The following is a 25,862-nucleotide window of genomic DNA, read 5'->3' on the forward strand; positions in this document are numbered from 1 at the left end:
CTGAGGACGTGGAGTAGGTGGGAGGAGGTTCAGAAGGAGCCTGAGGCGTGGTCAAGGCAAAGACGGTGGGGTCCCGTCCCCTGGGTCTCACCATGAGGTCGAAGGGCATGGCGGGCTTGAAGAACGTGGGTGTCTTGGTGAAGTGGATCTTGAAAGGGGAGGTCACGATGGGGATCCCAGTGCGCTCAGCCTCCACCATGTCGCTGCCTGAGGGAGGCCGGCTGTGAGAAGCAGGCCTCCGCTCTCACACTGGGCCATTCCTTCCCACGAGGCCTGGCCTCTCAGCCTAGCTTCCACCCTCCTCCGACAGCGCCTCCCGCCCCGGCAGAGCCTCACCGGACTGCAGGAGGACGGTTGCCGACACGTACAGTGACTTCCCCACCAGGGCCTCGGGCCGAGCGAGCTCCACCCCGTCCAGCAGCACCTGTCGCTTGAGAGTGGCCTCACCGTGGCCGTCCACGATCTGGGGGAGTGGGGCGACAGGGGGAACTCAGAACAGGAGGAAGTGGGGTGAGGCAGGAGGAGCAGAGGGGCCAGACAGGGGGGTCCCGGCAGGTACCTCAACGCGGGTGAGGGAATGGGCCAGTGAAATCCTCTGGTCTTCATCCTGAACCCCAAAGATGACGAAGGCGGTTCCATCCACATTCTTCCCATACAGGAACCTGCGAGGTCCATTGAAAGCACATCAGAGACCCGCCTCCTAGCCCTGGTCCCTTGCCATCCGTTTACTTGGGGAACCCAGCCTCTCCTGCCCCTCCCCTAGGCCCTCACCTGGCCATGATGGTGACCTGCAGACCCTGCGGCTCATCGATGTAGTAGAATTCCTCCACGGGCTCCAAGATGACCTCGAAACTGGGCAGCACTGCGGTGACAGACACCCAGACACCGTGCGTGGGGCCCAGCCATTCAGGTGCTCCCGCCTCGCCACCTCACCATCTTGCCACCTCGCTTCCCCATGGCTGACCCTGTCCTTACCATACTCCTTCACCTCGAACTCAGCTGAGAAGACTTGCTGTGGTGAGTGCTCATAGAAGGCCCGGATCTTCCACTGTCCCATGCTGCAGGGATGGGACACAGGGGTGGTACCCATCTCCATCCCTGAGCCCCTCCTGTGAAGGGGTTGTCCTGCCCACCCCTCTCCCTCCCCACCAACTGGAGGGTCTGGCATACTTGACCAGCTCCGGAATGGGCCAGGACAAGGGCAAGATTCCATGCTGGTTGTGCGAGGACAAGGTGGAGCGCTTGACGGCGACGCCTTCAGGGTTCTGCCAGGAGACAGGTGGTGTGTGTGTGTGTGAGAGAGAGGGGCTCTCTAGAACCCCTAGGCTCCCCCTGCCTGACACCTCTGTGGGACTAGGGGCAAAGGGCATGGGTATAGTTTGTAGGCGGTGTGGTCCTGGGCAAGTTGTTTAACCTCTTGGCGCTCACTGCAGCCAAGAAAACAAAACCCTGAGCCTTGGGACCCTGCACCTGCATGGGAGACCTGGAAGAGGCTCCTGGCTTTGGATCGACTCAGCTCTGGCAATTGTGGCCATTTAGGGAGTGAACCAGTGGGTAGAACATCTGTCTTTTTAATAAATAGAGAAATCTTTTTAAAAAATCCGCTCTCCCAGCTTTCCTGGGACAATGTGGAGTGTAGCCACTGGGCCATCCACTCAGGCTGCAACATCAGGTGACATGCGGACAAGAACTGGGCCTGACTGTGCCCTGCGTGAAGTGTGGCCCACTGTCCTCTTGGCAGGAAGGGGTGTCAGCTCCCGGGTACTGCCAGCAAGCAGGCCAGGCCGTGTGGGGGTTTGAGCGCTTTTCTGAGAAGTAGAGACAGCATATGCAAAGGCCCTGGGCTTTGGCTGGGCCAGGTGGGGCTGGACGTGAGGGTTGGGAATGCTGTGGGCCTTTTAGGCCAAAGAAGATGGGCGCCCTTGGAGGGGTGGAGATGGCGCTCGCATCCGTCCCTCTCAATGTGCTCTGCCTGTGGCCTGGGCCAGCCGTACCTCGATGGTGATGATCACCGTCCGGCCTACGGGCAGCAGGTTGTGGTCCACGGTGAAGACCCGGTAGAGGACTGTAGGGTAGGGTAGGGAGTGGACAGAGAGACAGGGTGAGCCCCTGGGTGAGCTCCACCCCGTGCAGCGTCACTCACATGCAGGGCTTCGCTGGGCCCTTGCCTTGATTAGCCCACGCATGCGCAATCTCGCTGGCCTCGATGGCCTGATGCACTGAGCGCATGCGTGGTCTTAGTCAAGCCTGGCTGTGCCGGCAGTGACCTTGCGCATGCGCGCTCGTGCTGTCTCCTCGAGCCTCTCCTCGGGCACGTGCAGGGCATCGCCTGAGGCGCATGCGCCACACGTGTCAGCTCGCTGGCCTGAGGTGCCGGGCGCGCACGTGCAGCAGGCTGGGGCCTCGGTGGGAGCGTTGTGCGCGTGCGCAGTCATGCTGGGCCATCCCCCTCAGCGCCCTGCGCGTGCGCAGTCTGCCGGGCCCCCTAACCCCCCTCAGCGCCTTGCGCGTGCGCAGTCTGCCGGGCCCCCTAACCCCTCAGCGCCTTGCGCGTGCGCAGTCTGTCTGGCGCGCACCTGAGGAGCCGGGCGTGTAGATGGTCTTGTCGGTCTGCACGAAGAGGTAGCCATTGTGCAGGCTGAGCAGCACGGCCTTCTCCACCGTCGTCGTGCCCGCGAACACCGCCAGCACCGTCAGGTACTTGGGACCACTGCCTGGCTTGAGGTCCTTGTTGCTGGGGATCTGGGTGGGGAGACGACGTCCGCGCTGGGCTGCAGGGCTCCCCGAAACCCCGCAGGACCCCCAGACCACAGACCCCCCAAACCCCACAGGGCCCCCAAACCCCTCAAGGACCCCAGACCCCACAGACCCCCTAAACCCTGCAGGCCCCAAGCCCCAAAATCTGCCCTGAACTCCACGGGCCGGGCCGTCTGAACCTCTCCATCTCCCAGGAGCTTGGAGTGGGAGGAGCCTCCAAGGGGAGGAGCCTGTAAGGGCGGAGACTCACAGGGAGGGACAGGACTCGGGGAGGGGCTTGGAGTGGGAGGAGTCTCAGATGGGAGGAGCTTGTTAGGGTGGAGACTCACAGGGAGGGGCAGGACTCAGGGGGAGGGGCCTGGAGTGGGAGGAGTGTGAGGGGAGGAGCTTGGAGGAGGAGGCGGAGACTCAGAGGGGTCTGGCTTAGCCATCAGCCCACCCTGCTCCAGTCAGCGCCCACCTTGAAGGTGACGTTGCCCAGGTAACCAGTGGCCCTGGTCAGCACCAGCTTCTCACTGAACAGCACTTGCTTCTTGGCCGGGAAGTCGTGGATGGTGACAGAGACCGGGGTGTCCGCCGCCACATCGTGGGCCTCCAGCACCACAGTCTCGTCGCTTTCCAGGCGGATGATGTTGGGTGTGATGATGGAGTACCTGGGGGAGGGGATCCAGGAACGGGGTGAACCCCAGGGCAGAGGGCTCCAGGCCTCTCCTGAGTGGGCCACTGGGCAAGCCCCCCCTGCACTTCCCTACAGCCAGGCTGCTGTGCCCCTCACGCTGGTCCTGGAGGGGGTCCAGTGAGTGCCCGGGGTGCCTGCCAACCCAGTGTCCAGATCCTGGATCCCTGGACACTGCCATGTCCTCACCATGCCACCCCAGCCCCTTCAGCCGTCGGGGCGTGGCATCTGAGAGCTGGGACCCCTAAGGCTGCAGGTCCCAGCAGCCCCTCTAATCCACCTACACCCAGGGCTCCAGACGTGTCCACCTCAACAGTCCCTGGAACCCCAAACTCACAAGCACCCCGACCCTTAAAGACTTGAGTGAGTCCACTATAGACTTGAGTCCTCTACCACTCCAGTCTCACAAACACAGCCAAGAGCCAACGCCCCGACCCCGCACACAGCCAAGACCCTGTACCCCCAACACACAAAACCCTTAAGGCTTGAGATTACCCCCACTCCTGCTACACCATCGCTCAGTACCCCCACCCTGTTGCAGTACCCACACCCTGCACATGCCCAGGAGCCACAGGCAGCTGTAGGTACAAACTGTATATTCAGCCTGAGCTTAGGAACACTTCAGTACAGCCCACGTTCTCCAGGGGCCTGGTTCCACGCACACATCTACCCCCACCCCCCGTAAACAGCCATGAGCACTCACATGGGATCTCCCAGGACCAGGGGGAGACTGGTCAGCAGCAACAACACCAAGCCGGGGCCCAAGGCGGCTCCCATGATGCAGGAACGGTGGAGGGGCCCGGGGTGGAGGGACAAAGGGACAGGCTGGGGAGGACTGGGCAGGAGCTGCTGGAGCCTGCCTTTTATGCAGCTGTCGTCCTCCCCTCTCCCTGCAGTCTGTCCACTGTCCAGGACTGCCCCAGATTTCTCAATCCCTGGGGCTAGCATGTGGAGGAGGTGAGGAACCAGAGGGCATGACCCTGCTGTGACTGGAGCGGGCTGCCCTTTGCCCTGGCCCGTGTCAGCTCCAGGGCCAGCCCTGAACCTGAAGCCTGGACGTATTTACTCTGGATCAGGGACGCCCCAACATCTGCAGAGTCCATGACCCACCCCAGTGTCCACTTTCAGCCATGCATTTGTTCATTCAACAGAGTTCATCTCTGTTCTGGAAGCTCAGAAACTTCCAGAAGTTTCCATGCAGAGGGAGAGGCAATTTAGGACGGGAGGAACGGAGCCCATGGTGGCCTGCTTGCATCAGGGCTAGCGTGTAAGCACATGTGGGGCTGTTTGCTCTCCTAGCCAGCTCGCGTCCGGGGAGCTGGGAGCTGGAGCTCGCATCTGGGGAACTGGAGCTGGAGCTGGGAGCTCCCACTTGCCCTTCTGTGTTGGACTGTCTTAGTGACTGGTGCCTTGAAACATTCACCAACTGAGTCCTTGGGCCCCCCTGCATGGTGGGTGTCGAGTCCATGAGCCCCAGGATTGGGGGTCCAGTAGGACCCAGGTCGCCTGGCCCAGGTTCTTTGGCCCACCTGTGTGGTGGGTGCTGGATCCACGAGCCCCAGGGGTTGGGGCACCCGGAGGAGCCTGGGTCCCCTGATCCAGGTCATCGAGTCCGGCTGCATGGTGGGAGTCTGCAGAGGTCAGCTGGTACCATAGTCGGGAATGGAGAACAGAGCATACGGACAACTACCCCAGCCAAGCGGTGACATCGAACACCTGGGCGGACGGAGAGACTCTGAGGTGGACCGCGTCCTCAGGATCGACAGCGTTTCACAGCTGCCCTGTCCCCCTGGGCAGAGAACCCTCAGAGCAGGTGTCACCCTGTGACCCTGGATTGATAGCAGGAAGCCATTTGCCATCCCTGGGTGCTGGGGGGTGGGGGTGGGGGCTGTGTGCGGTGCCTCCTCTTATCTCCCCACAGAAATGGGAAGAAGAGATACAAAGTTTGCAAACAGTGGTCACACCCATTTCTCCCTAAGCCTGGATCCCTCCCACCCTGATGGACTGTGTAAACACTCCCGCAAACAGGAAACTGCTGACTCGCAGCGTTTGTATTCCGCGGACATCCTCCTAGCGCACTGCGCTGGTTGGTGGCCACATGTTTGGGCCGGGGAGGGGAAGGGAGGGGAGGGGAGTGGTTGCTATCATGTCCAGATGAGGTGGTCTCTCTTTGCTGCAGAGTTACAGAGAGATCTTCCACCTGCTAGTTCACTTCCTGAGTGGCTGCAACAGCCCCAGCTGGACCAGGCTGCAGCCAGGAGCCAGGAGCTGTAGGAGCTGCATCTGGGTCTCCTGCACCTGGCCCGTCCTCTGCTGCCTTCCCAGCTGCACAGGCAGGGAGCTGGATGGGAAGTGGAGCAGCCGGGACTTGAACCGGTGCCCCCATGGGAAGCTGGAGTTGAAGGCGGCAGACCTTCAACCCTAACACTCCACACCACAGCACCGGCACTACCCTGTATGTCACACCGACACGGACACACCCTGTGTGCCCTCTGCCAGGCCTCACTGGGCTGTAAGAGCAGCCAGTCTACAGGGGCTTCCCCCAATGGGACAGCCACGGCTTCCTGCTCCCCGCCGGGGGAAGAACCAGCCAGCCCATGGACGCGGGTCTGTGGCTTCCAGCCCTGGGCTCGGGTCTCTCCGTGGGAAAGTGAGACCACAATCACGCCCGCTTTGTCTTTCTTTTTTTTTTTTTTACAGGCGTGCCCCTGTGGCAGTGGGAGGCAGGAATGTCCCAGTCCTCCGCACGTGGGGCTGGGATGGATTCACACAGCGCTCACCGCTCACCGCACTGCAGGAAATTAAGCGCCACTCCCCCCCGCGGGTGGAAACGGCTAACTCCGTGGCATTTTCTCTGACGTTCCCCCAGCTCCCCCGACGGGGCTGTCCCCACCTAGGGCGTGAGCAGGAGGAAGTGGAAACCGAGCCCCCTACTCGGTGCCGAGAAGGCAGACGCGAGCTGCGGTCCATCTCCTGGTTTCCCCAAACGTGTCCTGGGACAGCGAATCCACCTCTTTAGACGGGCAGCTTCTGGCGCGTGGCACAGCCGACCCTCCCAGGCTGGTGGCAGTGAACCCCTGAGGCCACGAGTCTCCGACAGAAAGACGCCCCATCTGGTCTCCTGGAATGTCATTAGCAGGACCCCCAGGTCCCTGATTCGGGGACAGCCACAGGGCCATCACCACATTTCCCTAGAGGACAGGACCGGGCCACCAGTCAAGGAGAAACCAGCCCCCAACTCCACGCCCTAAGGACCTGCACCCTGAGCCCTCGGGTGGGTGGGCGGGGGTGCCTGAGAATCGGGGTGCTGGCAGCCAGGACCCCTGGCTGTGTGCTTTGCAGAAAACAAACCCCCTCCCGCCCCCTGCCCAGCCGTGTGATGGCAGCGAGCCGACCCAGAGCTGAGGGCGGCCTAGCTGGCCACGCCACACCCCGTGGCTGGTTCTGATGGCACCGAACACTGCCTGTCTGGGACGGTGCCCAACTTGGTTGTTTGCGATTTCCTGTAAATCACGCTGCCTTCCTGGTGTGCCCAAGTAACACTGGCCTCTCTGCCTGCTTTGATTTCGACAGCCTTCAGAGGAAGAGGAGGCGGGGGTGGGGTCAGTGCTCGCTTGTTCCTCAGAAGTGGGGTTCCACGTGGACAGAGCCTCCAGCTGGGCCCTGGGACTTCCTCAGTTCCTCCCCCCGCGCCCCCATCCCGCACCCAGGCCACCAGGGCTCCTGCAGTTTTGCAGTGTCAGGTGGCTCGGCTGTCCGCCTTCTGCTGCAGGAAAGCATCTTACACTCCGGGGTGGTGGGGGGTGGGAGCCTCAGTGGCCTGATCTGAGCAATGGGGACAAGGACAGAGGGCATCTTGGTTCACACAGGTGCTGGGCTGGCCTCCAGGAAGTGACCAGGCAGGCAGGGACTGGGAGGGGAATCTGGGGGAAGGGAATCTGGGGGCGGGGTAGGGCAGAGAATGGGGCAGGCTTTGATTCCCAACCACCACAGGACTTCTCCCTCGGAGAAGTACATTTCTGGTTTGTTTTAAAGATTTATTTTAGGGGCCTGAGTAGTGTCATCCTATATGGGCACTGGTTTGTAGCGCGGCTGCTCCATTTCCCATCCAGCTCCCTGCCTGTGGCCTGGGAAACCTTCCACCCACTGGTTCATTCCTCAAGTGGCTACAATGGCCTTTGGAGCTGAACTGATCCGAAGCCAGGAGCCTCTTCCGGGTCTCCCACGCGGGTGCAGGGTCCCAAGGCTGTGGGCCGTCCTCCACTGCTTTCCCAGGCCACAGGCAGGGAGCTGGATGGGAAGTGGAGCAGTTGGGACACGAACTGATGTCCCTCTGGGATCCCGGCGCTTGAGGATGGAGGGTTAGCCAGTTGAGCCATTGCCCTGCAGCCTGCGTTTGCTGTTTCTTGGGCATGCTGGAGGGCAGGAGGGTGCGAGAGGGGTGGAAGTGGGCGCAGGCTACCCACCCCACGCTCTCTATTTCCCGGATGAGTACAGCTCCCTCAGCCTTCCCCCCCGAATTCTCTCCAGGCCCCACAGCCAGCCCCATTACTCATTAACCAGCAGGTAACCTTGACCTGGATGGACCAGCCTTCCCTGTGGCCCTGGCTCCTCCCCTGCAGCCCCCAGCAGGGTCATCAGGAGGGGCTGGGCCGCCCAGGCACTGGCTCGATGGTGTTGTCCCTCAGTGATGCCCCCGCCAGGCTGCCAGGCCACACTGCTGCCCCCTCTTCGCTGGGGACAGGCCACGCTGCACTGTCCAGGCTCACCCTTCTCCCATGCGGCCACCTCTGCCCTTCCCTACGCTCCATGTCCTCCCGCTGACCAGCTGAAGCCTCCTTCTAGAATCTGCCTGCCTTCGGACCCGGGCATCTGGCCTACGGCCAGCATGACCAGTCCGGGTGCTCACCTCTCACGCTGGGGTGCCTGGGTTCGATTCTCAGCGCTGCCTCCCGACTCCAGCTGCCTGCTGATGGCCACCCTGGGGTCACCTGAGTCCTTGCCCCTTATAGAAGGGGCCTGGACGGCGCTCCCGCCCTCACCCTCGGTAGTGAGGGTGTCTGGGGGAAACGGACTGGAGCTGTCTTCATGTCTCAGATAACAAAAAGAAAACCCACAAGACCCTTTGACAAAAAAAAGACACTGAAAAACATTTATTCGAAAGATAGAGTTACAGAGAAAGAGGCGGTGGGTGGCAAGAGAGCTTCCACCTGCTGGTTCACTCCCCAGACGAGTGCAGCAGTAGTAGGGCTGGGCTGAAGCTGGGAGCTGGGTACCCCATCTGGGTCTCGCACATGGGGGTTAAGGGTTGGTCTGCACAAGCCACGGCCTATTACCCCACCAGGGTCAGCGGCAGGCTGGAGCTGGGAGTGGAGCCCTGAGCACACAGACATGGGACTTGGGGTCTCGGTGGGCAGGCCAAGTGCCCTACCCTGTGCCTCCTCCCACCCGGCTAGTGCAGGACAAGCCCCACGCCTCCCTGAAGGACACAGACCTCGGGAATGGGACGCCTGCGTCTTCGTGGGGACCAGGTGGCTGTCCACCACAGCGCATGCGCACTGGAGAGGCCGCCAGGCCGTGGTGGCCCGGGTCCCTCCCGTCCTCCCACCGGCTCATTAGCCATGTTGCCCCTCCCCTGTGTGGCATGTGCTTCCCAGTGAGTTAATGTCCTGGGAGCCCTCCCTTTGGGCGTAAGCGCACTGTGGGCATGACATGCCAGCTAGCCACCAAACAGGGGCAGGCGCTGTGGCACCGCACACTCAACTATCAACAGCAGCCAGCCGCCCCAAGGGCCGCTCAGGTCCCAGCCGCTCTGCTGTCGAGGCATCTTTGAGGTGATAGATGAGGGGTACCCAGGGCCGTGGGCACCTGCCCCTCTTGTCGGGCACTTGGCTGGAGTGCCTGGCTTCAATCTGGCCAGTCTGGGCTGTTGTGACCACTTGGGGAGTGAACCAGTGGGTGGAAGATCTGTCTATTGCTCAGCCTTTTACATTCACAAGTCTTTTTTATTTTTGTTTTTCCTTAAGATTTATTATTTTTCTTGGAAAGTCAGGAGAGAAAGATCCTCCATCTGTTGATTCATTCCTCAAGTCACCACAATGGCCGGAGCTGAGCCAATCTGAAGCCGGGAGCCAGGAGCCTCTTCTGGGTCTCCCACGCGCAGGGTGCAGGGGTCCCAAGGCTTTGGGCCGTTCTCCACTGCTTTCCCAGGCCACAGGCAGGGAGCTGGATGGGAAGGGGGGCAGCCGGGACACGAACCGGTGCCCATGTGGGATGCCAGCACTGCCTACTGAGCCACCATGCCTGCCTCATATACGTAAGTCTAAAAAAGTTTGTGCAAAAACTATGGATTTTTTTGTTTGTAACAAAATAAGCTTAATCTTTTCCATTTCCTATCACCTTTTGAAGTCTTTTGCAATTACCTGGCCACTTCCTTTTCCTAGTCTCCGTTCGTCTTCCTCCTGGCACCCCGAGGGGCCCCAGTGATGAAACTGCCTGGGAACACGACCCCCTCCCTGGGGCAGGTGGCTGCTGGTCACTGCTGTGTCGCCAGCGGCCAGCATGGGATCCGAAGCTGCTCCATGAATATTTATTGAATGTGTAAAGCAATGGGCATCACGCCCCCACTGTAAACAGGACCCTGGGATGGCGAGACGGCGTGGCCCTTACTGCCCAGCGGGTTGTAGGGGGGTGTGGTCCCAGAGGGAGGGCCCGGCTGCCCAGACCCGGGCACGGAGCTCAGGGCCTGTCTGGCTGCCCCAATGGCCCACGGCGGCAGGGCGGCAGACGGAGGAAGAGGAGCGTGGTCAGGTCAGAGACACGGAGCCGGTCAGGACACCTCCCGTCCGCTGCTGGTCTGGTTGACTTTGGAGAGGCCTTCCCGGAACCCGGAGTCGGTCATCCTGGGGCACACGGGGCACGCGGGGCTGTCCTTGAGCTCTAGGACAGCTGGCTGCAGCCACCCCAGCTCCAACCCTGGGCAGCCCGGGCCCCTGCCCTACGGGGGCCTCGCCTCCACCCTGGTTCCACACCCAGGAGCCCTGCCCTATGGGGGTCTCACCTCTACCCCGTTCCACACCCAGGAGCCCTGCTCCCAGGGCGGCCCGGCCAACTGCAGCTCCCCAATCTGTCTTCACAGCAGAGGCCCCAGCCCGACTGGACCCGTCTCTACTCCACAAAGGACCCCAGCCCACTGGACCCCACATAGAGTGGGATAACACCCCCTCCACCAGACCCCACTCAGAGCTGCCTGGCCCCGCCCACCTCCAGCCACGCCCACACAGGCCTGTCTGGCTCCGCCCACCCTTCCAGGCCCCGCCCCGGGGCTCACACTTGGTCCATCTGCACATCTTCCTCGTCATCCTGGGGCAGCTGCAGGTACGGGTTGTTTCCCGCAGGCTGGAACTTGTAGCCGGTGAGCACGAAGAAGGCCAGCGTGGAGCTCTCCACCAGGAGCTGGGAGACGGGGCCGGGCGGTCAGTGGAGTGGGGCAGTGAGGAGCGCACCCCGCTGCCTGCCCCGGGCCTCCCCTCCAGGGCTCACCTGGTACAGCCACTGCCACTGGAAGGGCACGGCCACTCGCAGCAGGATGGCGATGATGCGCGTGAAATAGATGTAGCAGATGACCTGAGGGGAGGCCGGGAAGGTGGGGCACACAGGGAGACGGGACGCTGGGCAGACAGGGCGCTGGGGAGATGGGGCACCTGGGGGTGCTGGCTGTCCTCCCCTCCCCGTGCCCCTTGAGAGGGTCAGCAAACTCCTACCATGACGTAGTAATGTCGGAACAGCTTCAGTTTGGCCAAGTTCACTGCCACTGGGGGGAGACAGAGACAGAGGGGTCACTGAGAGCCAGTGGACAGGGTGGACCCAAGGACAGGGCCTCTGGAGAGGGTGGGGGCACAGGACAGACGCAGGGGTCCTCAGCGGCCGGCCAGGTGGGCTTCCAATGGCCGGTGCAGACAAGGAGCCAGGCTCACCCTTCCCGTCGGTGCCGGACGCGTCCTGGAGGTGCCGGATGGACCTGGGATGGGGCAGGCAGGGGGGCGCGATCAGGGCAGATCCTGCCCTGCTTGCCACAGGGGCCGAGCCAGGCCAACTCCACCCTGCACCTCAGGATTGGGGTCGGGGAGTGCGGGCAGGGGGCCCTTACCACACCACGGGGAAGAGGATGGCTCCGCAGCACACGAGGTCCACCAGGAACAGGATCTGTTTCCAGAGCCCGTAGTCGCTGGCGCCCTCCTCGCGGGACTCCAGGACAATGTAGGCCACATTGGCCAGGACCTGCGAGGGGGGCGGTGGGCAGCGTGGGTGGGCGCCCCACTCGCAGCCACACCCGCACCCCATCTCCCTTGGCACACCCCGCTCCCGCCTCCTGCACCTGCAGGGGAATCACGATGCCGAAAATTTTCTTCTCCTTATCCGACAAGACGTACTTGACGAAGGCCCAGCCGGAGCCGATGAGGGCGATGGTGATGAAGAGGAGCGTGCCCTTGAGCCTGGGGGTGGGGAGGGCTGAGTGGGGGCCCAGCCCTCTCCTCCCCTCCCCCCACCCCGTGCCAGGCCCACGCCGGGCACTCACAGGCGCGTGATGTAGTGCATGACGGCGAGTCCTTCCATGGGGTGGCCCTGGCTGTTGATGAAGTAATAGTTGATCTGCCGGAGGGACACGGGAGGGGGGTGACAGCTCAGGGGCAGGGTCGGGGTGGGGGGCGGCCAGAAGGGTCAGCTGCTGGTTGGGGGAGTGGTGTGTGGGTGGGGGGGAGAGACAGGGGTACAGCTGCCCATGAGGAGGGGCACGGGGCTGCAGCTCGGGGTCTGCTGATTTGGGGGGTCGGGGGAGGGCCCCGGCACTCACGCTGTGGAAGAGCAGGGCGATGCTCTTGGTGAAGGCCAGGGCCGCCATGAGCCAGTGGATCTTGAAGACGTTGTACCTGGCAGGTGGGAGGAGAAGGGGACGCTGGGGTCTGCGGGGCCTGGGCCGGGTGAGGATCTCGGGGAGGGGTGGTCTGGCGAGGGGCAGAGGAGGGGACAAGGCCATTATTACGGGTTCCGGCAGAGGACCGACACCCAGAAGACGCCGGCGGCCAGGAAGCAGGTGGACATGACCAGGTAGAGCTTGAAAAGCGGGATCTCCGCCGCCGACAGGAAGCCCTCCGGGTTTCTCTCACGGATCATCACCTGGGGAGGAGCCCGGGGTCAGGCGGCCACGCCGGGTGGGTTCTGGCTCCCTGGCGGGGCAGGCTGCTCCTAGGGGCCGCCCACCTGGGGTACCTCGGCATGCCTGAACCTGTGCACACCCCCCCACCCCTCGGCTGCCCAGTCAGCCCAGCGGTTACGCTGCGTGTGACTCAAGGCACGGTGTGGGGAGACGTGTTCAGTGTGGAAGCAGCACACCCATGCCACCCCACATCCACCTGAGCTGCCCCGCCCCTCAGCAAGCCCCACCCACCGCAGCCTGCTCCTGCCCCACCCCTGCTCCTGCTCCTGCCCCTGCCCTCGGTCACCGAGAGGTCGAATGGACGCTCCTGTCCTGGTATGGAGTTGTAGCAGTTGTGGAAGTTGAGGTTGTACTGGCCTTCCTCCTCCGCGGAACCGATCAGCACGTGGAACTGGGGGGTGGGAGAGGGGGCATCAGCCTGGGGGTTGGGGTGCCAGAGGAGCAGGTGGGGGCATCTCAACCTGGGGGGGGTAGAGTACCAGAGGAGGGGGTGGGTTGGGGGGGTCTCAGCCTGAGGGACAAGGTGCCAGGGAGGGGGTTGGGGTCTTAGCCTGGGTAGCAGGGTGCCAGGGAAGGGGGTTGGGGTCTCAGCCTGAGGGACAAGGTGCCAGGGAGGGGGTTGGGGTCTCAGCCTGGGATGGGACACCAGGGAAGGGGGTTGGGGTCTCAGCCTGGGATGGGATGCCAGGGGAGCGTGTTGCGGGGGTCTCAGCCTGGGGTGTGGGCAGTGTGCCAGGCGAGGGGGCCGGGGTGCCGCAAACGCTCACACTGAAGTTGTAGGTGTTGTTAAGGTGGCCCAGGTCCAGCACCAGCTCCTGGTCCTTGACGGGGGGAGCCTGGGGGGACGGAGCGTGGTGAGCCCCTACACACTCTTGGCGGGGGGACAGTCCTCCCTCTGTCCTTCCCTCCCTCCTGCCGCCCCCAAACCTGAGCATCTGCAGGCTTTGACGTGGCCACGCTGGGCACTGTGGGCAACAGGAAGACAGGGTTTTAAGAGCGGGACAGCGGGGAGGTGGGGCGCCCTGCTGGCGTGGCCTGCCCTGACTCACCGGGGACTGACTCTGGCTTGGGGAGCCCCAGCCTGGAGGGCACGTCAGGCAGGAGCCCGGGAGAGATGAATAATTTGTTCTGTTCCCCATACTTCCGCACCTGCACCCTGGGGAAGGGGTGGGGAGAGGGCTGAGTGACGGGCTCCCGGGCACCCGGAGCGGCCCCTCCCAGAGCGGTCCATGCCGGCCCGCCCGAGCCCCTCTGGCCCCCAACCCACCTGAGGTCCTTGATGTTGATAAGGAACAAGACCAGGAAACTGCTACTATTTCTTAGGAGAACACACTCGTGGGAGTCCCGGGTCTGCGGGGAGGGGGTGGGTGGGCGATTGGGGGGTTGTGCCCCCGTTATCCTCTCCCTCCTTCCCACCAGGCTCACTTCATGTACCCGCCACCCGCCCCCCAACCGACTCACGGAGTAGGAGCGCACGCTGCCAGAGTGAACTCGGTTCAGACTGAACCCCACCTGGGGGGCAGAAAGAAGAGGGGGGAGTGTGTAGGGGGCCCCCATCTGTCAGCAGCCACACACATCACGACTTCTAGAAGAGTTGAGATGCCACTCCTCTGGATTTTCCAAGCCGCCTGCCCGCCACGTTTCAACCCATGCCTCCATATGCGTGCAAGCATATGCACGCGTGTCGGGGTGCGAGTTGTGCTGGGGTGTGCATGATGAAGTGTATGAGTGTGTGTGTGTGTGTGAGGGCGCCCGCTGCCTCCCCCTCCTCCCCTCCGGCAGCTCCTCACCAGGGGAGCCTTCTCCGGGGGCTCCAGGGGGCCCAGCCGCAGCAGGCTCAGCTCCACCTCCAGGGAGCCGTTGGCATAGAAGCCGAAGCTGTTGAGCGGGATGTCTGCTCGCTTCTCCCCCTGCCGGGGACCAAGCAGGTGGCTCAGCCGCGGGGCGCTGGCACCCAGCACCCCAGGAGTCCTCCCCAGGGCCCTCTACAATCCAACACAGGTGGCACAGAGTGTCCGGGGAGGCCGAGCGGGTAGCCCCAGGAGGGAAGGGGTGGCCATGGGGAGACACCAATCCCAGTTCTCAGGAGGGCAATCCTGGGGTGCTGCTGGGAGGTTCCCCCCAGACACACACACACACACACACATCCAGGCTGGGTTTCATCTCCCAGAAAACCTCTGGCTGCTAAAGCCGAGCCCTGACCCCATGATCCCCATGAGCGTCCAGGGAATCCCCTGAGTGATGCCAGGGCCACCCTACAAGCCTTTGAGGGGGTCCCCGTAAAGGTGCCCGGCCGGGCAGCTGCACCAGTGGACAGGAGGTGAGGAGGTGGTTGGGAGTCCTGGTGAAGGTGCCTGCTGGCCTGGCAGCTGCACCCGGGCGATGGTCAGGAGGTGAGGGGGTCCCCGTGCAGGTGCCCAGCAGGGCGGACAGCTGCACCCAGTGGACAGGAGGTGAGGGGGGTCCTGTGGAGGTGCACCCAGTGGTCAAGAGGCGAGGGGGTGATTGGGAGTCCCCGTGCAGATGCCCAGCAGGGCGGACAGCTGCACCCAGTGGACAGGAGGTGAGGGGGTCCCCGTGCAGGTGTCCAGCAGGGCGGACAGCTGCACCCGGTGGTCAGGAGGTGAGGGGGTCGTGGGGGAGTCCCCGTGGAGGTGCCCGCTGGCCGGCTCGCTGCACCCGGTGGTCAGGAGGTGAGGGGGTCCCCGTGGAGGTGCCCACTGGCCTGGCAGCTGCACCCGGTGGTCAGGAGGTGAGGGGGTCCCCGTGGAGGTGCCCAGCAGGGCGGACAGCTGCACCCAGTGGACAGGAGGTGAGGGGGGTCCCGTGGAGGTGCACCCAGTGGACAGGAGGTGAGGGGGTCCCCGTGGAGGTGCCCACTGGCCTGGCAGCTGCACGCAGTGGTCAGGAGGTGAGGGGGGTCCCCGTGGAGGTGCACCCAGTGGACAGGAGGTGAGGGGGTCCCCGTGGAGGTGCCCGCTGGCCGGCTCGCTGCACCCGGTGGTCAGGAGGTGGGGGGGTCCCCGTGGAGGTGCCCACTGGCCTGGCAGCTGCACCCGGTGGTCAGGAGGTGAGGGGGCCGTGGGGGGGGTCCCCGTGGAGGTGCCCGCTGGCCGGCCCGCTGCACCCGGTGGTCAGGAGGTGGGGGGTGTCCCCGTGGAGGTGCCCGCTGGCCGGCCCGCTGCACCCGGTGGTCAGGAGGTGAGGGGGGTCCCGTGGAGGTGCACCCGGTGGTCAGGAGGTGAGGGGGTCCCCGTGGAGGTCCCCGTGGCCGGCCCGCTGCACCCGGTGGTCAGCAGATCGCGTGTGCGGGGGGTGGACCTCGGACGCGACCACGCGGGGCTGGTCGTGGGGGGCGGCGCCGGGCCGCTCCATCCCGCCCCGGGAGCGGACGAGCCCACTGGAGCCAGGGGTCCTGTGGCGGGCGGGGGCTCACCGTCAGCGCCAGCCGGTGGATGCGCCCCGAGCAGCCGCCCAGCAGCAGCGGCAGCAGCAGCAGCGGCAGCGGCAGCGGCGGGAGGCCCGGCCCCCGACACCCGGAGGGACACCCGCCGCCGAGCCCCCTCCTCTCGCTCCCGGCCATCGCTGGAGCCGCCGCCTCCCCCTGACACCGCCCCCTGGGCGTCCGCCCCCGCGGGCGAGCCAATCACCACACGGAGGGGGCACCTGAGACCAATCGGTGAGCGCCTTTGCTCGGGGTGACAGCAGACGGACAGCCCGAGTGACGAATGGCAGTAGTCAGCCTCACTGAGTCCCGCCTCCACCGCCACCAATCACTACAAAGATGATCCCGGATATGGTTTGATAGACAGTCCTGCCAGCCTATCAGAGCGCACCTGCCATCCGGCTCGCGAAGCGGAATTCCTCTCTGGCAGCTTGTAACGGTCTAGGACTACATTTCCCACAATGCCATCACGGGCGACACGCCACGAAGGAACTACATTTCCCAGGATCCCCTTCTTCCCCGCCCCGGGGACCATGGGGGTCCCCCCCCAGTGCTTTTTTGTGGGGGACCCTCCGGTCTCGCTGCACCCCCAGGTCGTCCCCGAACACGGGGCGGCCCAAGCCTGGCCCCGGGATGACCTCTGACCTCAGGGGCTCCCCCCAGATCCCGAACCCCGAAATTCAGCCCCGAGAACTCCCTGACCCTCGGCTCGTTGAGGCGGAGCGCCTGAGGCCTCGGGTGCTGACATGGTGCACCGGGCCGCGGGGCCAGGCCGCAGGGGCCGCCCTCCTGCTCCCCGCCGGCCTCCCTGCGCCCCCCGCCGGCCTCCCTGCGCCCTCCGCCGGCCTCCCTGCGCCCCGAGGGGTGGGAGCTGCGGGGGTGCAGGGCGCACGCCTCCCCTCAGGCTCCAGCACGCCGCCTGGGCCTCCCCAAGGGCAGCGCGTCCTAGGTGGGAGGGACAGAGGATGCGGCCAGGCCGGACTGGACTAGATCGAAGTCCTTCTCGCCTCCTCCCTGCGGCCGGATGGAGCGCCAGGAGCCGGGGAGGAGCGGGAGGAGGACGGGCCGGAGCCGAGTGGACGCCTGCTGCGGGGCGGGGCGAGGGTCTGAAAGTGCGCGCGGGCCCTTTAAAGGGCTGGGGCGGGAGGGGGCGTGGCGTCCGCTGGGCCCCGCCCACAGAGCTTAGGGGGCCGTACCATCGTGGCTGGAGGCGTGTCCTCGTCGCTGCGGGGCGTGTCGCTGCGCGGCCGGGGGCGTGTCCTCTCGGGTGTTGGGCGTGTCGCTGCGCGGCCGGGGGCGTGTCCTCGCCGCTGGGGGCGTGCCCTGGCCCTGGGGGCGTGGCCGGGCGCTCCGCCCTCGGCCGCGGAGGGAGGGAGGCAGGGAGGCAGGGAGGGAGGGTAGCTGGCGGCGGCGGCGGCGGCGGGAGCAGCATGGACTGGGGCACCGAGTTATGGGTGAGTCCCGACACGGCCTTTCTCCAAGTTTCCCGGGCGCGACTTCAGGCTTTCCCACCTCCTCTTTGCTTCCCAGGCTGGATTTGGGGGGATGGTGGTGGTGGGGTAGGACACCCACCCGTTCCTCTTGCACCCCCCGGAGTCACTCGGGAGTTTTTTGGCGGGGGGTGGGTAGAAGCGAAGGGAGGAGCGGGCGTCTCAGGACCAGTATCCCTCACCCATAACATGGCGGGAGCGGCGGTCTGGGGGTAAACTGAGGCACGGGGCTGGCCCAGACTCCCAAGGAAAGGACCAGGCCCTGGGGCGGCCGGGCGAGGTCACCTATTTTTGGGCACCCGGGCCCGGCCGTGCGGCTTATCTTACGGCCCCTGGGCTCCTGCCCGCCGCGGCTGCTGCCGCCCTGCTGTGTGTGGAGGGCAGGGAGGAGGAGGGGACCCTCTGGCCACCCCTTTCCCCCCACGTGGGACGTACAAGGGCCGCCCCAGCACCTCCCAGCTGCCTCTGATGAGCACCCCGGGGGCGTTGAGAGCCAGGGGAACCCAGGGCGGGGCTGCCCGCACCCCACACCCTTGCCCTGTTGGAACCTGGGGCCCTGAAAGCCCCCGGGATTCCCTCCCTGCCTAAGACTGTCCTATCCCGACCTCCGACCCTATGCCCTCTCTGGTCAGTCCCAGCCCGCCCGCCTCCTCCTCCTCCTCCTCCTCCTCTTCCTTCCAGAGCTAGGAAGGGGAAACTGAGGCACGCACAGTGGTGGTGCTGGTAGTGGGGGTGGGTGTGGGCAGAGGACGTGGCTGTTCGGGTAACCCCCCCCAACACCGGCCTCTCAAGAGTTTAAGGGGGGACCCCACGAACTGCCAGAGATCGTGTCCTCCTGACTCACGCTGGGCAGGCCGGATTTTCCGGAATCTAGGGGGGATTAGGGGAGCCGGGGCGGAGGAGGGTGGTGGTTGTTGGGGGGTGGCGGCCGGCAAATGGCTTTGCGTCCCTCTTCCCTGCCCTCCCAGCCTTCTGGGCCAGCTAGGAGGCGTGCACATGGAGACCCCATCGTCCTGTAGGGGCCCCCCGGGTGGTGGCTCTGGCCCTTCCCGGGAAAGGGAGGGGGGGTTCCCGCCAGTTTCCTGCCTTCCCCCCCATCCCCTCCCCGCCCCGTGCGTTGTCTCCGGGGCGGCGCCTGGAAGCCACTCCTCCCGGGGCCAGCCGGCCGGCCTGCGGGGGCCATGGAGTGCACAGGTCTGCGGTGGATCCCGAGGGGTCCCCCAGGCCCTGACCTGGCTCTCTCCCCACCACCCCGCCCCGTCCCTGACACCCCCAGGACCAGTTTGAGGTCCTGGAGCGCCACACGCAGTGGGGGCTGGACCTGCTGGACAGATACGTGAAGTTTGTTCGGGAGCGCTCGGAGGTGGAGCAGGCCTATGCTAAGCAGCTGCGGTGAGGCCCCCCACCCCCCACCCCCCCGCAGCAGGGGGCAGGGGAGACCCCCGGGGTGCAGCCTGGAGGAGCTGGGGGGGTTGCTCAGCCTGCCACCTCCGTTGTCTACCTTCCGCCCCCCCTTAGGAACCTGGTGAAGAAATACTTGCCCAAGCGACTTCCCAAAGATGACCCCGAGGCCAAGTAAGGATGAGGACTTGGGGTACAGAGCTGGGCCCTGGGGAGGGGTGTGGGGGACCCTCCAGGTTGGAGTCCTGGTCCAGCTGCTGCTGGTCCCTGCGGGTTACAGAGCAAGTGGCCTTGAACCAGGGAGTGGGGTGGGGTGAGAGGAGTGGACTCTTCCAAGCCTTGGTTTGTCTCATGTGCGAAGTGGGTGCCAGGCCTGGCTGAGAGATGGCGTGAGGTCACTCCCTATGCTGTCATGGCCCCGCCCGTCCCCCTGCCCTCCTCCACACGATTCCAAGTCCCTCCTCAATTGCCCAAATCCAAAGCAGTTCTTGGAATCAGAAAAGTTTGCTAAGTCACTGGCAGCTAGGAGCAACTTGGAGTTGTCCAAGTCACCTGTGGGGTAGACAGACCCTGCCCCGTGTGCACCTGCTGTTCCCTGAGTGACACATTGTAAACCATCACTGCCCACCTGGGCTGGATGACAGGTGAACACTACCCGTCTCAAGGGGGCAGTGATGGAGGGAGGGAGAGAGAGGATGCTCCCATCTGTGCTGGTTGTACGAGCCCTGCCCTGGGCCAGGCTGGGTTTCTCACGTTGAGAGGGTAGGGACCCCAAGCCCTTAGTGGTCCCCTGCTGCCTGCCTCCCTGGTGGGCATGTGCAGGCACGATTTGGACGCTGGCCATGTCCTTAGTCCTCGGACACCCGCAGCCCGCCGGACGAGGTGTCTAAGCCCCCTGTTGATGGCCTGCTTTCTAAAACTTGCGGAATTCCGCAGCGCACCTGTTACAGCCTGGAGTGGTGCTGGAGGGCAGTCAGGGTTACAGAGCAGAACCCCATCTCTGCTTCGGGGTTGCGTGGTGGTGCTGGGGGGCTGTGGTGGTGGCCCCCGGGGGACCTCTTCATCCCTCCCCCCCCACGCCCCCAGGTTCAGCCAGCAGCAATCCTTCGTACAGATCCTTCAGGAAGTTAACGACTTTGCCGGCCAGCGGGAGCTGGTGGCTGAAAACCTCAGTCTGCGCGTGTGCCTCGAGCTGGCCAAGTACTCGCAGGAGATGAAGCAGGAGCGCAAGATGGTGAGGTGTTGGGGTGCGAGGGGGGCGCTGGCTGAGGGTCCCCCTTTCCACCCAGCAAGCCCCGCAGCGCATGCGCGCGCGCCTCACCGCGCTGGTCTTTGCGCAGCACTTCCAGGAAGGCCGGCGGGCCCAGCAGCAGCTGGAGAACGGCTTGAAACAGCTGGAGAACGTAAGAGGCAGGCAGGGCGGTGGGTGGGATTTCCTGTCCTCCCCGGGGGTCCTCCCCAACTTGGCCTGCCAGAGGTGGGGGTCCACTGGCAGCCCCTTCAGGCCGCGCTGTTCTGGCTTCTACCCCAGAGCAAGCGCAAGTTCGAGCGAGACTGTCGGGAGGCGGAGAAGGCGGCCCAGACGGCCGAGCGCCTGGACCAGGACATCAACGCCACCAAGGCCGACGTGGAGAAGGTGCGTGCGCTATGCGCGTGCCTGCGTGTGTGCCTCTGTTGTATAGGGGCATGGGGGGGGGGGGCGGGTCGGCAGGGCCGACTGGGCGCCTGGGTGGGCTTTGGCTGGCCGGCCACTCAACCACCCGACACCCCACCGTCCCCCTGTGCCCTCTTAGGCCAAGCAGCAGGCCCATCTGCGGAGTCACATGGCCGAGGAAAGCAAGAATGAGTACGCCGCTCAGCTGCAGCGCTTCAACCGCGAGCAAGCTCACTTCTACTTCTCGCAGATGCCCCAGGTCTTCGATGTGAGAGCCACCGCCAAGCGCCATCACCCACACACACCCCAGCCAGCTCCTACACCTCCCGCAGAACCCCAGCCCCTAGACCCAAAGGCAACATACTAGCAACGAGCCAGCTTGTTCCCCTAAGTCCAAGCTCCTACCACGTGGGGAAGAAATCTGATTTGTCCCTCCACAGCTGCCCCCTCCCCTTTATCTAGCCGTGTTGACTCTCCTAGGGGCCCAGGGAGGGTCTTCCCCGGGTCTGCTCCCACCGTTGGAATCTGTTTGTTTGCCTTTGGGGCTTGGGGGTGGGGCCGGCTTGAGGAGCAGCCTCGTGTTTGCGGAGTGAGTCACCCCTACCCCTCCGTCAGCCACCTCTGTCCTCCCCCTCCCCCCATCACCCCTGCAGAAGCTGCAGGACCTGGACGAGCGAAGGGCCTCCCGTCTGGGGGCCGGCTATGGGCTCCTGGCCGAGGCGGAGCTGCAGGTGGGCCCCATCATTGCCAAGTGCTTGGAAGGCATGAAGGTGGCAGCTGAAGCCGTGGACGCCAAGAACGTGGGTGCCTCAGCCGGGTCCAGGGGCGGGATGGTGAAGACGGGGAAGGGGGGGACCCCAGAATTACATGCCTCTGCATTGCTGACCCCCCCCACACACCCCTATCCTGCTAGGACTCCCAGCTCCTCATAGAACTGCACAAATCTGGCTTCGTGAGGCCTGGCGACGTGGAATTTGAAGACTTCAGCCAGCCAATGAACCGCGCGCCTTCTGACAGCAGCCTGGGCACCCCCTCGGACGGGCGGCCTGAACTCCGTGGCCAGGGTCGCAGCCGGGCCAAACGCTGGCCCTTCGGCAAGAAGACCAAGGTGGGAGGGGAGCTGGGGTGGAAGTGGATGGTGTGTGTTGTGGGGGGGGTGGCGGAATAGGACCCACTGACTCCACCCCGGCCGCCTGGACGCCGAGTCCCCGGCAGGAATTTTCCCCTTGGCTGCCAGCCCGGGCTGGAGGGAAGGAGGACGGACGGGGAGTCCCCTGAGGCGGGGAGGGGGGTATGGGGGGGTGTGGTGGCCTGTGGTGTCAGCCTGCCGCTTGCCAGGAGAGAAGTCCTACTTGTGGGGTTCGGGACACCGCTGCCTGGAAGCCCCCTTGGGTTTCCTCTGATCCTATGCACTCCCTCCCCTGCCCCCGCCCACAACTTTGTTTCCCAAACAAACCCCACCCCTCCTCCCAGTCTGTGCCTTCAACAATCCTTCCTCCTCCTCCTCCTCTTCCTCCTCATCCTCCAGCCGGACCTTGGGTTTTCCAAAGAGCCATCCTTGGCACGGGCACCTGCAGGCCCCCTTCCCCTCTGCTCGTCTCCCACCATGCACCCCTCCCTCCGAGCTGCCTTCCTCCCCTGCCCGCTGCTGCTGTGAGCTGGGAAGTCAGGGGGGCGGGCAGGCGACAGCAGGGTCACAGGGGACACCGGGAGGTGCAGGTGGTCGAGGTCGCAGGTGGGGGGGTCTGGCCTCCCAGCTCACAGCCACGTCCCCTCCCTGGAGTTCCTGTCCACTCTTGCACAGCATCTTCTGAGTATGATTGTATATCTTAAGTTGTGTTTTTTTCTTACTGTGTTTTTTTTTTCTTTTCTTGTCTTTTTTTTTTTTTTGAAACTTTTCTTGATTGTTTTCATCTTTCCTCTGTCTCCTCTCTCACTACACACACACACACACACACACACACACACACCCCAACCCTGATCCCTGGCCTCACCTCTTCTCCCATTCCCTGGCCCCCGCCGGTAGCCGCGTCCCCCACCTTTCTCTCCATCGGGGGGTTCACTGCCCTCGGCACTCCCTAACGGGCCCCCGTCCCCCCGCTCCGGCCTCGACCCCTTGGCCCTACTGAGCGAGATCAGTAAGTCGGTCAAACCGCGGCTAGCATCCTTCCGCAGCCTCCGAGGCGCTCGTGGGGTAAGTGCGGCCCCCCCGGGGGCGGCTGGGCCCCCTCCTGCCTTGCTTGGCTCTCTGCATGGCTGCCCCCCCATACCCCCAGAACCGCGGCTGGGGAGGCACGTGGACTAGTGCGTGCGTGCGTGTGTGTGCGTGTGTGTGTGTGTCCACAGAGTGTGCAAAGCAGCCGGGCCGTTGAAGAGCCAGGGGCTCACATTCCTTCCCCCCTCCCCACCCCGCCTCCCCCCTGCAGACAGTGGTCACTGAGGACTTCAGCCACCTGCCACCCGAGCAGCAGAGGAAGCGTCTTCAACAGCAGCTGGAAGAGCGCGGGCGAGAGCTCCAGAAGGAGATAGACCAGAGGTAAGGAAGTGGCCCACCGAGCAAGCCCCCCGAGCAAGCCCCCCGAGCAAGCCCCAGGCCCTGGTGGGTTTACAGTTAACGCCAAACACACCGTGAACCAAGAATTCAAGATTCATTTGGAAGGTGAAGTCAGAGAGGCCTCGGATGTGCGGGTTCACTGGATATGAGCGGTTTCCAAGGCCAGGGCTCCGCCTGGCTCTCCCACATGGATGCAGGGAGCCGTCCTCCACTGCTTTCCCACGCGCGTCAGCAGGGAGCTGGGTGGGAAGTGGAGCAGCCGGGACCCCAAGTGGCCATCCCATAGGAGACGGCCAGTGACCCAGGCTGACCGGAACGCTGGCTTGTCCCGTTTTCTCACAAGTCGTCCCAGCAAACAGAGAAAGAGCAGAAATCGCCTTTAAACAAAAATATTTAGAAAACTTACGGGGTCTTGATTCTGAATCAGGGAGCAGAGAGGAGCCCAAAATGAGGGGCCCGTGTTTCCTCGCTACGGATCTTCGATATAACACCCCAAGCCAGGCCAGTCTCGGGGTACGCAGACTGTTCCAGAAGGTGCCGGCTGCACAGCCACGTGCACCTGCTGCAGGCCACAGAACGGCCCCCTTCTCACTGGCTGTGTGACCCACGTCACGCGTTCTGTCCCCGTGAAATGCTTCAGGACACACACACACACACACACTGAGCCACGCAAAGCCGGCTCGATACCAACCAAACAACCCAAAACAAAGAAGCAAATGCTTTTCCACCCAATGGCTCAAATGCTTCAAAAAATATTAACAATAAGACACTTTGCCAGAATTTGGCCTTTTTTTTTTTTTTTTTTTTCCCCAAGCTACAAGTTTCTCTTCCCAGTTTTGTTATGTAAGCGGAAGAGACGCCTGCCACTGGGCAGCCGCTGGCCAATGTGATTCATTTTTTTTTTTTTAATTAATTGACCACGTCTTGCAGACCCAAATAGCTTATGTTGGCTGCCGTGGGGTCTGCCTTGGAACTCGGGGTGCAGCTCTGTCACAGTGTCTGCCTCCCTTTGGCTGGCCTCCCTCGGGGTGCTGGGGGGCTCAGGAGTCCAGGAGCCCAGGGCTGCTACGGCCCACAGACCTGCTTTTGTAGGCATCACCACCCACCTGCTACAGAAACGCAGGCAAATCGGAAGGCCGGCTGTGTTCCCGTTGAGTGCAAAACCCTTTTTTGCTTTTAATCCACAACATTTCTCCCCCTCCCCAAATACGTATTTTCTAAGAAATTTGGGTGTGTGATTTCAAAAATGACTCATATCAATTTTTTTTTAAAGATCTTTTTATTGGAAAGGCAAATTTATCCACTGGTTCACCCTTCAAGTGGCCGCAACGGCCGGAGCTGAGCCGACCTGAAGCCAGGAGCCCTGAGCTTCTTCCCACTCTCCCACGCGGGTGCAGGGTCCCAAGGCTTTGGGCCATCCTCCACTGCTTTCCCAGGCCACAGGCAGGGAGCTGGATGGGAAGTGGAGCAGCCGGGACTCGAACCGGAGCCCCTATGGGATGCCGACGCTTGCAGCGGTGGCTTAACCGGCTCCACCGCAGCCCTGGGCTCCTCCCCAAGTTGTTTGTTTTTTTGTAAATTCACACGGGGGTCACAGCACACATTACAGCTCTGACCGTGCACGCGCTCACTCTCTCCCTCCGTGGCGCCCCTGAAGGGAAGCCTTAAAGAGAATGAAGGATGTGTATGAGAAGACCCCCCAGATGGGGGACCCCGCCAGCCTGGAGCCCCAGATTGCAGAGACGCTAAGCAACATCGAGAGACTGAAGCTGGAAGTGCAGAAGTATGAGGTAAGGAGCGGATTGAGTCATGGCTTCGTCTGCCTGGCTGCCTGGCTGCCTGGCTGCCTGCCTGCGGGGAGGGAGCAGAGCAGGAGAAATGGGGGCCGGGACGCCAGCTGTTCCTCATGAGGAGTTTGGGTGTGCATGGCTCAGAACTGACCCCACAGCCCTGCCCTGGGACCCACCCAAGCTGGAGTCCTCCCCAGGCGGCTGGCCTCCCATCACCTCCCCTCCTCTCCTCCAGACTTGGCTGGCTGAAGCTGAGAGCAGAGTCCTAAGCAGCCGAGGGGACAGCCTGGGCCGCCACGCGCGGCCCCCAGACCCGCCAGCCAGTGCCCCGCCCGACAGCGACAGCCACAAGAACGAAGGGCAGGATGACAATAAGGCCAGGTTGGGACGGGCGGTGGGGGGCGGCCGGAGGGGCCCAGGAGGGGCCTTGCCCCTGCCCGGGCTCTTGTTGGCTTGCCCCCCTCCTCATCTCCTGGCCGTGTGCAGCTCCCAGGAACCCACGTCCTCGGAGGAGGGGCAGGACGCCCCCATCTACACGGAGTTCGATGAAGATTTTGAGGAAGAGCCTGCGTCCCCCATCGGCCACTGTGTAGCCATTTACCACTTCGAAGGTGGGCAGCGGGCCGGGCAGCCCTCCTTGCTTCCCTCCCCCTCGGGCCAGGCACCCGCTCATCCCCCCTCTGGGTCCCCAGGCTCCAGCGAAGGCACCATCTCCATGGCAGAGGGGGAGGACCTGAGCCTCATCGAAGAAGATAAAGGGGACGGCTGGACGCGCGTGCGGAGGAAACAGGGCGGCGAAGGCTACGTACCCACTTCCTACCTCCGGGTGTCGCTCAACTGAGGCCGGCCCGGGGCGGGCGCCGGCTTGGGGGGGTGCA

General features: G+C 63.9%; 3 protein-coding genes across 5 annotated transcripts; 1 reads left to right on the plus strand and 2 right to left on the minus strand.

Annotated features, from left to right (window-relative positions):
- Nucleotides 1-91: 91 nt before the first annotated feature.
- LOC121166993 (complement C3-like) lies at nucleotides 92-4,256 on the minus strand (the record flags this gene model as incomplete). Its single annotated transcript, XM_040996336.1, has 10 exons — nucleotides 4,137-4,256; nucleotides 3,218-3,410; nucleotides 2,577-2,742; nucleotides 1,995-2,065; nucleotides 1,171-1,265; nucleotides 976-1,058; nucleotides 772-862; nucleotides 560-662; nucleotides 337-463; nucleotides 92-207 (listed from the first exon to the last, which is right to left on the minus strand). Coding segments are annotated over exons 1-10 (1,119 nt in total), but the record flags the coding sequence as incomplete, so codon positions are not given.
- A 5,535-nt stretch (nucleotides 4,257-9,791) lies between these two features.
- LOC121166992 (protein GPR108-like) lies at nucleotides 9,792-16,248 on the minus strand. Of its 2 annotated transcripts, none has more exons than XM_040996334.1 (17): nucleotides 16,087-16,248; nucleotides 14,441-14,560; nucleotides 14,112-14,162; nucleotides 13,918-14,000; nucleotides 13,654-13,806; nucleotides 13,418-13,562; nucleotides 12,937-13,041; nucleotides 12,477-12,610; nucleotides 12,288-12,363; nucleotides 12,012-12,085; nucleotides 11,811-11,928; nucleotides 11,583-11,713; nucleotides 11,410-11,453; nucleotides 11,197-11,246; nucleotides 10,976-11,059; nucleotides 10,764-10,888; nucleotides 9,792-10,335 (listed from the first exon to the last, which is right to left on the minus strand). In XM_040996334.1, exons 1-17 carry the CDS (start codon nucleotides 16,231-16,233, stop codon nucleotides 10,263-10,265), a joined length of 1,713 nt encoding a protein of 570 aa, XP_040852268.1. In that variant the 5' UTR covers nucleotides 16,234-16,248; the 3' UTR covers nucleotides 9,792-10,262. The 2 variants fall into 2 exon arrangements, with proteins under 2 accessions (XP_040852268.1, XP_040852269.1); XM_040996335.1 differs by lacking the exon at nucleotides 9,792-10,335 and adding an exon at nucleotides 13,578-13,624 and having other exon boundaries at nucleotides 10,760-10,888; nucleotides 13,418-13,486; nucleotides 13,700-13,806.
- Nucleotides 16,249-17,520: 1,272 nt separating this feature from the next.
- On the plus strand, nucleotides 17,521-25,852 carry LOC121166991 (cdc42-interacting protein 4). 2 transcript variants are annotated; one of them, XM_040996332.1, is made up of 15 exons: nucleotides 17,521-17,549; nucleotides 18,862-18,977; nucleotides 19,104-19,160; nucleotides 20,073-20,220; nucleotides 20,327-20,389; nucleotides 20,518-20,622; nucleotides 20,780-20,908; nucleotides 21,294-21,440; nucleotides 21,554-21,748; nucleotides 22,667-22,834; nucleotides 23,067-23,176; nucleotides 24,852-24,984; nucleotides 25,220-25,365; nucleotides 25,471-25,595; nucleotides 25,677-25,852. In XM_040996332.1, exons 1-15 carry the CDS (start codon nucleotides 17,526-17,528, stop codon nucleotides 25,823-25,825), a joined length of 1,815 nt encoding a protein of 604 aa, XP_040852266.1. In that variant the 5' UTR covers nucleotides 17,521-17,525; the 3' UTR covers nucleotides 25,826-25,852. The 2 variants fall into 2 exon arrangements, with proteins under 2 accessions (XP_040852266.1, XP_040852267.1); XM_040996333.1 differs by lacking the exon at nucleotides 22,667-22,834.
- Nucleotides 25,853-25,862: the final 10 nt, after the last annotated feature.

The sequence above is a fragment of the Ochotona curzoniae genome, unplaced genomic scaffold (genome assembly GCF_017591425.1).
Source record: "Ochotona curzoniae isolate NIBS_2020 unplaced genomic scaffold, NIBS_Ocur_1.0 patch282, whole genome shotgun sequence".
Classification (NCBI taxonomy): domain Eukaryota; kingdom Metazoa; phylum Chordata; class Mammalia; order Lagomorpha; family Ochotonidae; genus Ochotona; species Ochotona curzoniae.

Bases quoted from the DNA above. Each gene is read 5' to 3' on its own strand.
- LOC121166991 (XM_040996332.1), top strand. From the start codon at position 17,526: ATGGACTGGGGCACCGAGTTATGG. The intron at 20,909-21,293 runs GTGAGAGCCACC...TCACCCCTGCAG, and splicing joins AGATGCCCCAGGTCTTCGAT to AAGCTGCAGGACCTGGACGA. The intron at 21,749-22,666 runs GTGGGAGGGGAG...CCCCGCCGGTAG, and splicing joins CCTTCGGCAAGAAGACCAAG to CCGCGTCCCCCACCTTTCTC.
- LOC121166992 (XM_040996334.1), bottom strand. From the start codon at position 16,233: ATGGCCGGGAGCGAGAGGAGGGGGCTCGGCGGCGGGTGTCCCTCCGGG. The intron at 13,563-13,653 runs GTCCCGCTCTTA...TGGGGGCGGCAG, and splicing joins GGGCGCCCCACCTCCCCGCT to GAGGGAGGGAAGGACAGAGG. The intron at 11,929-12,011 runs GTGAGTGCCCGG...CCCCACCCCCAG, and splicing joins ATGCACTACATCACGCGCCT to GCTCAAGGGCACGCTCCTCT.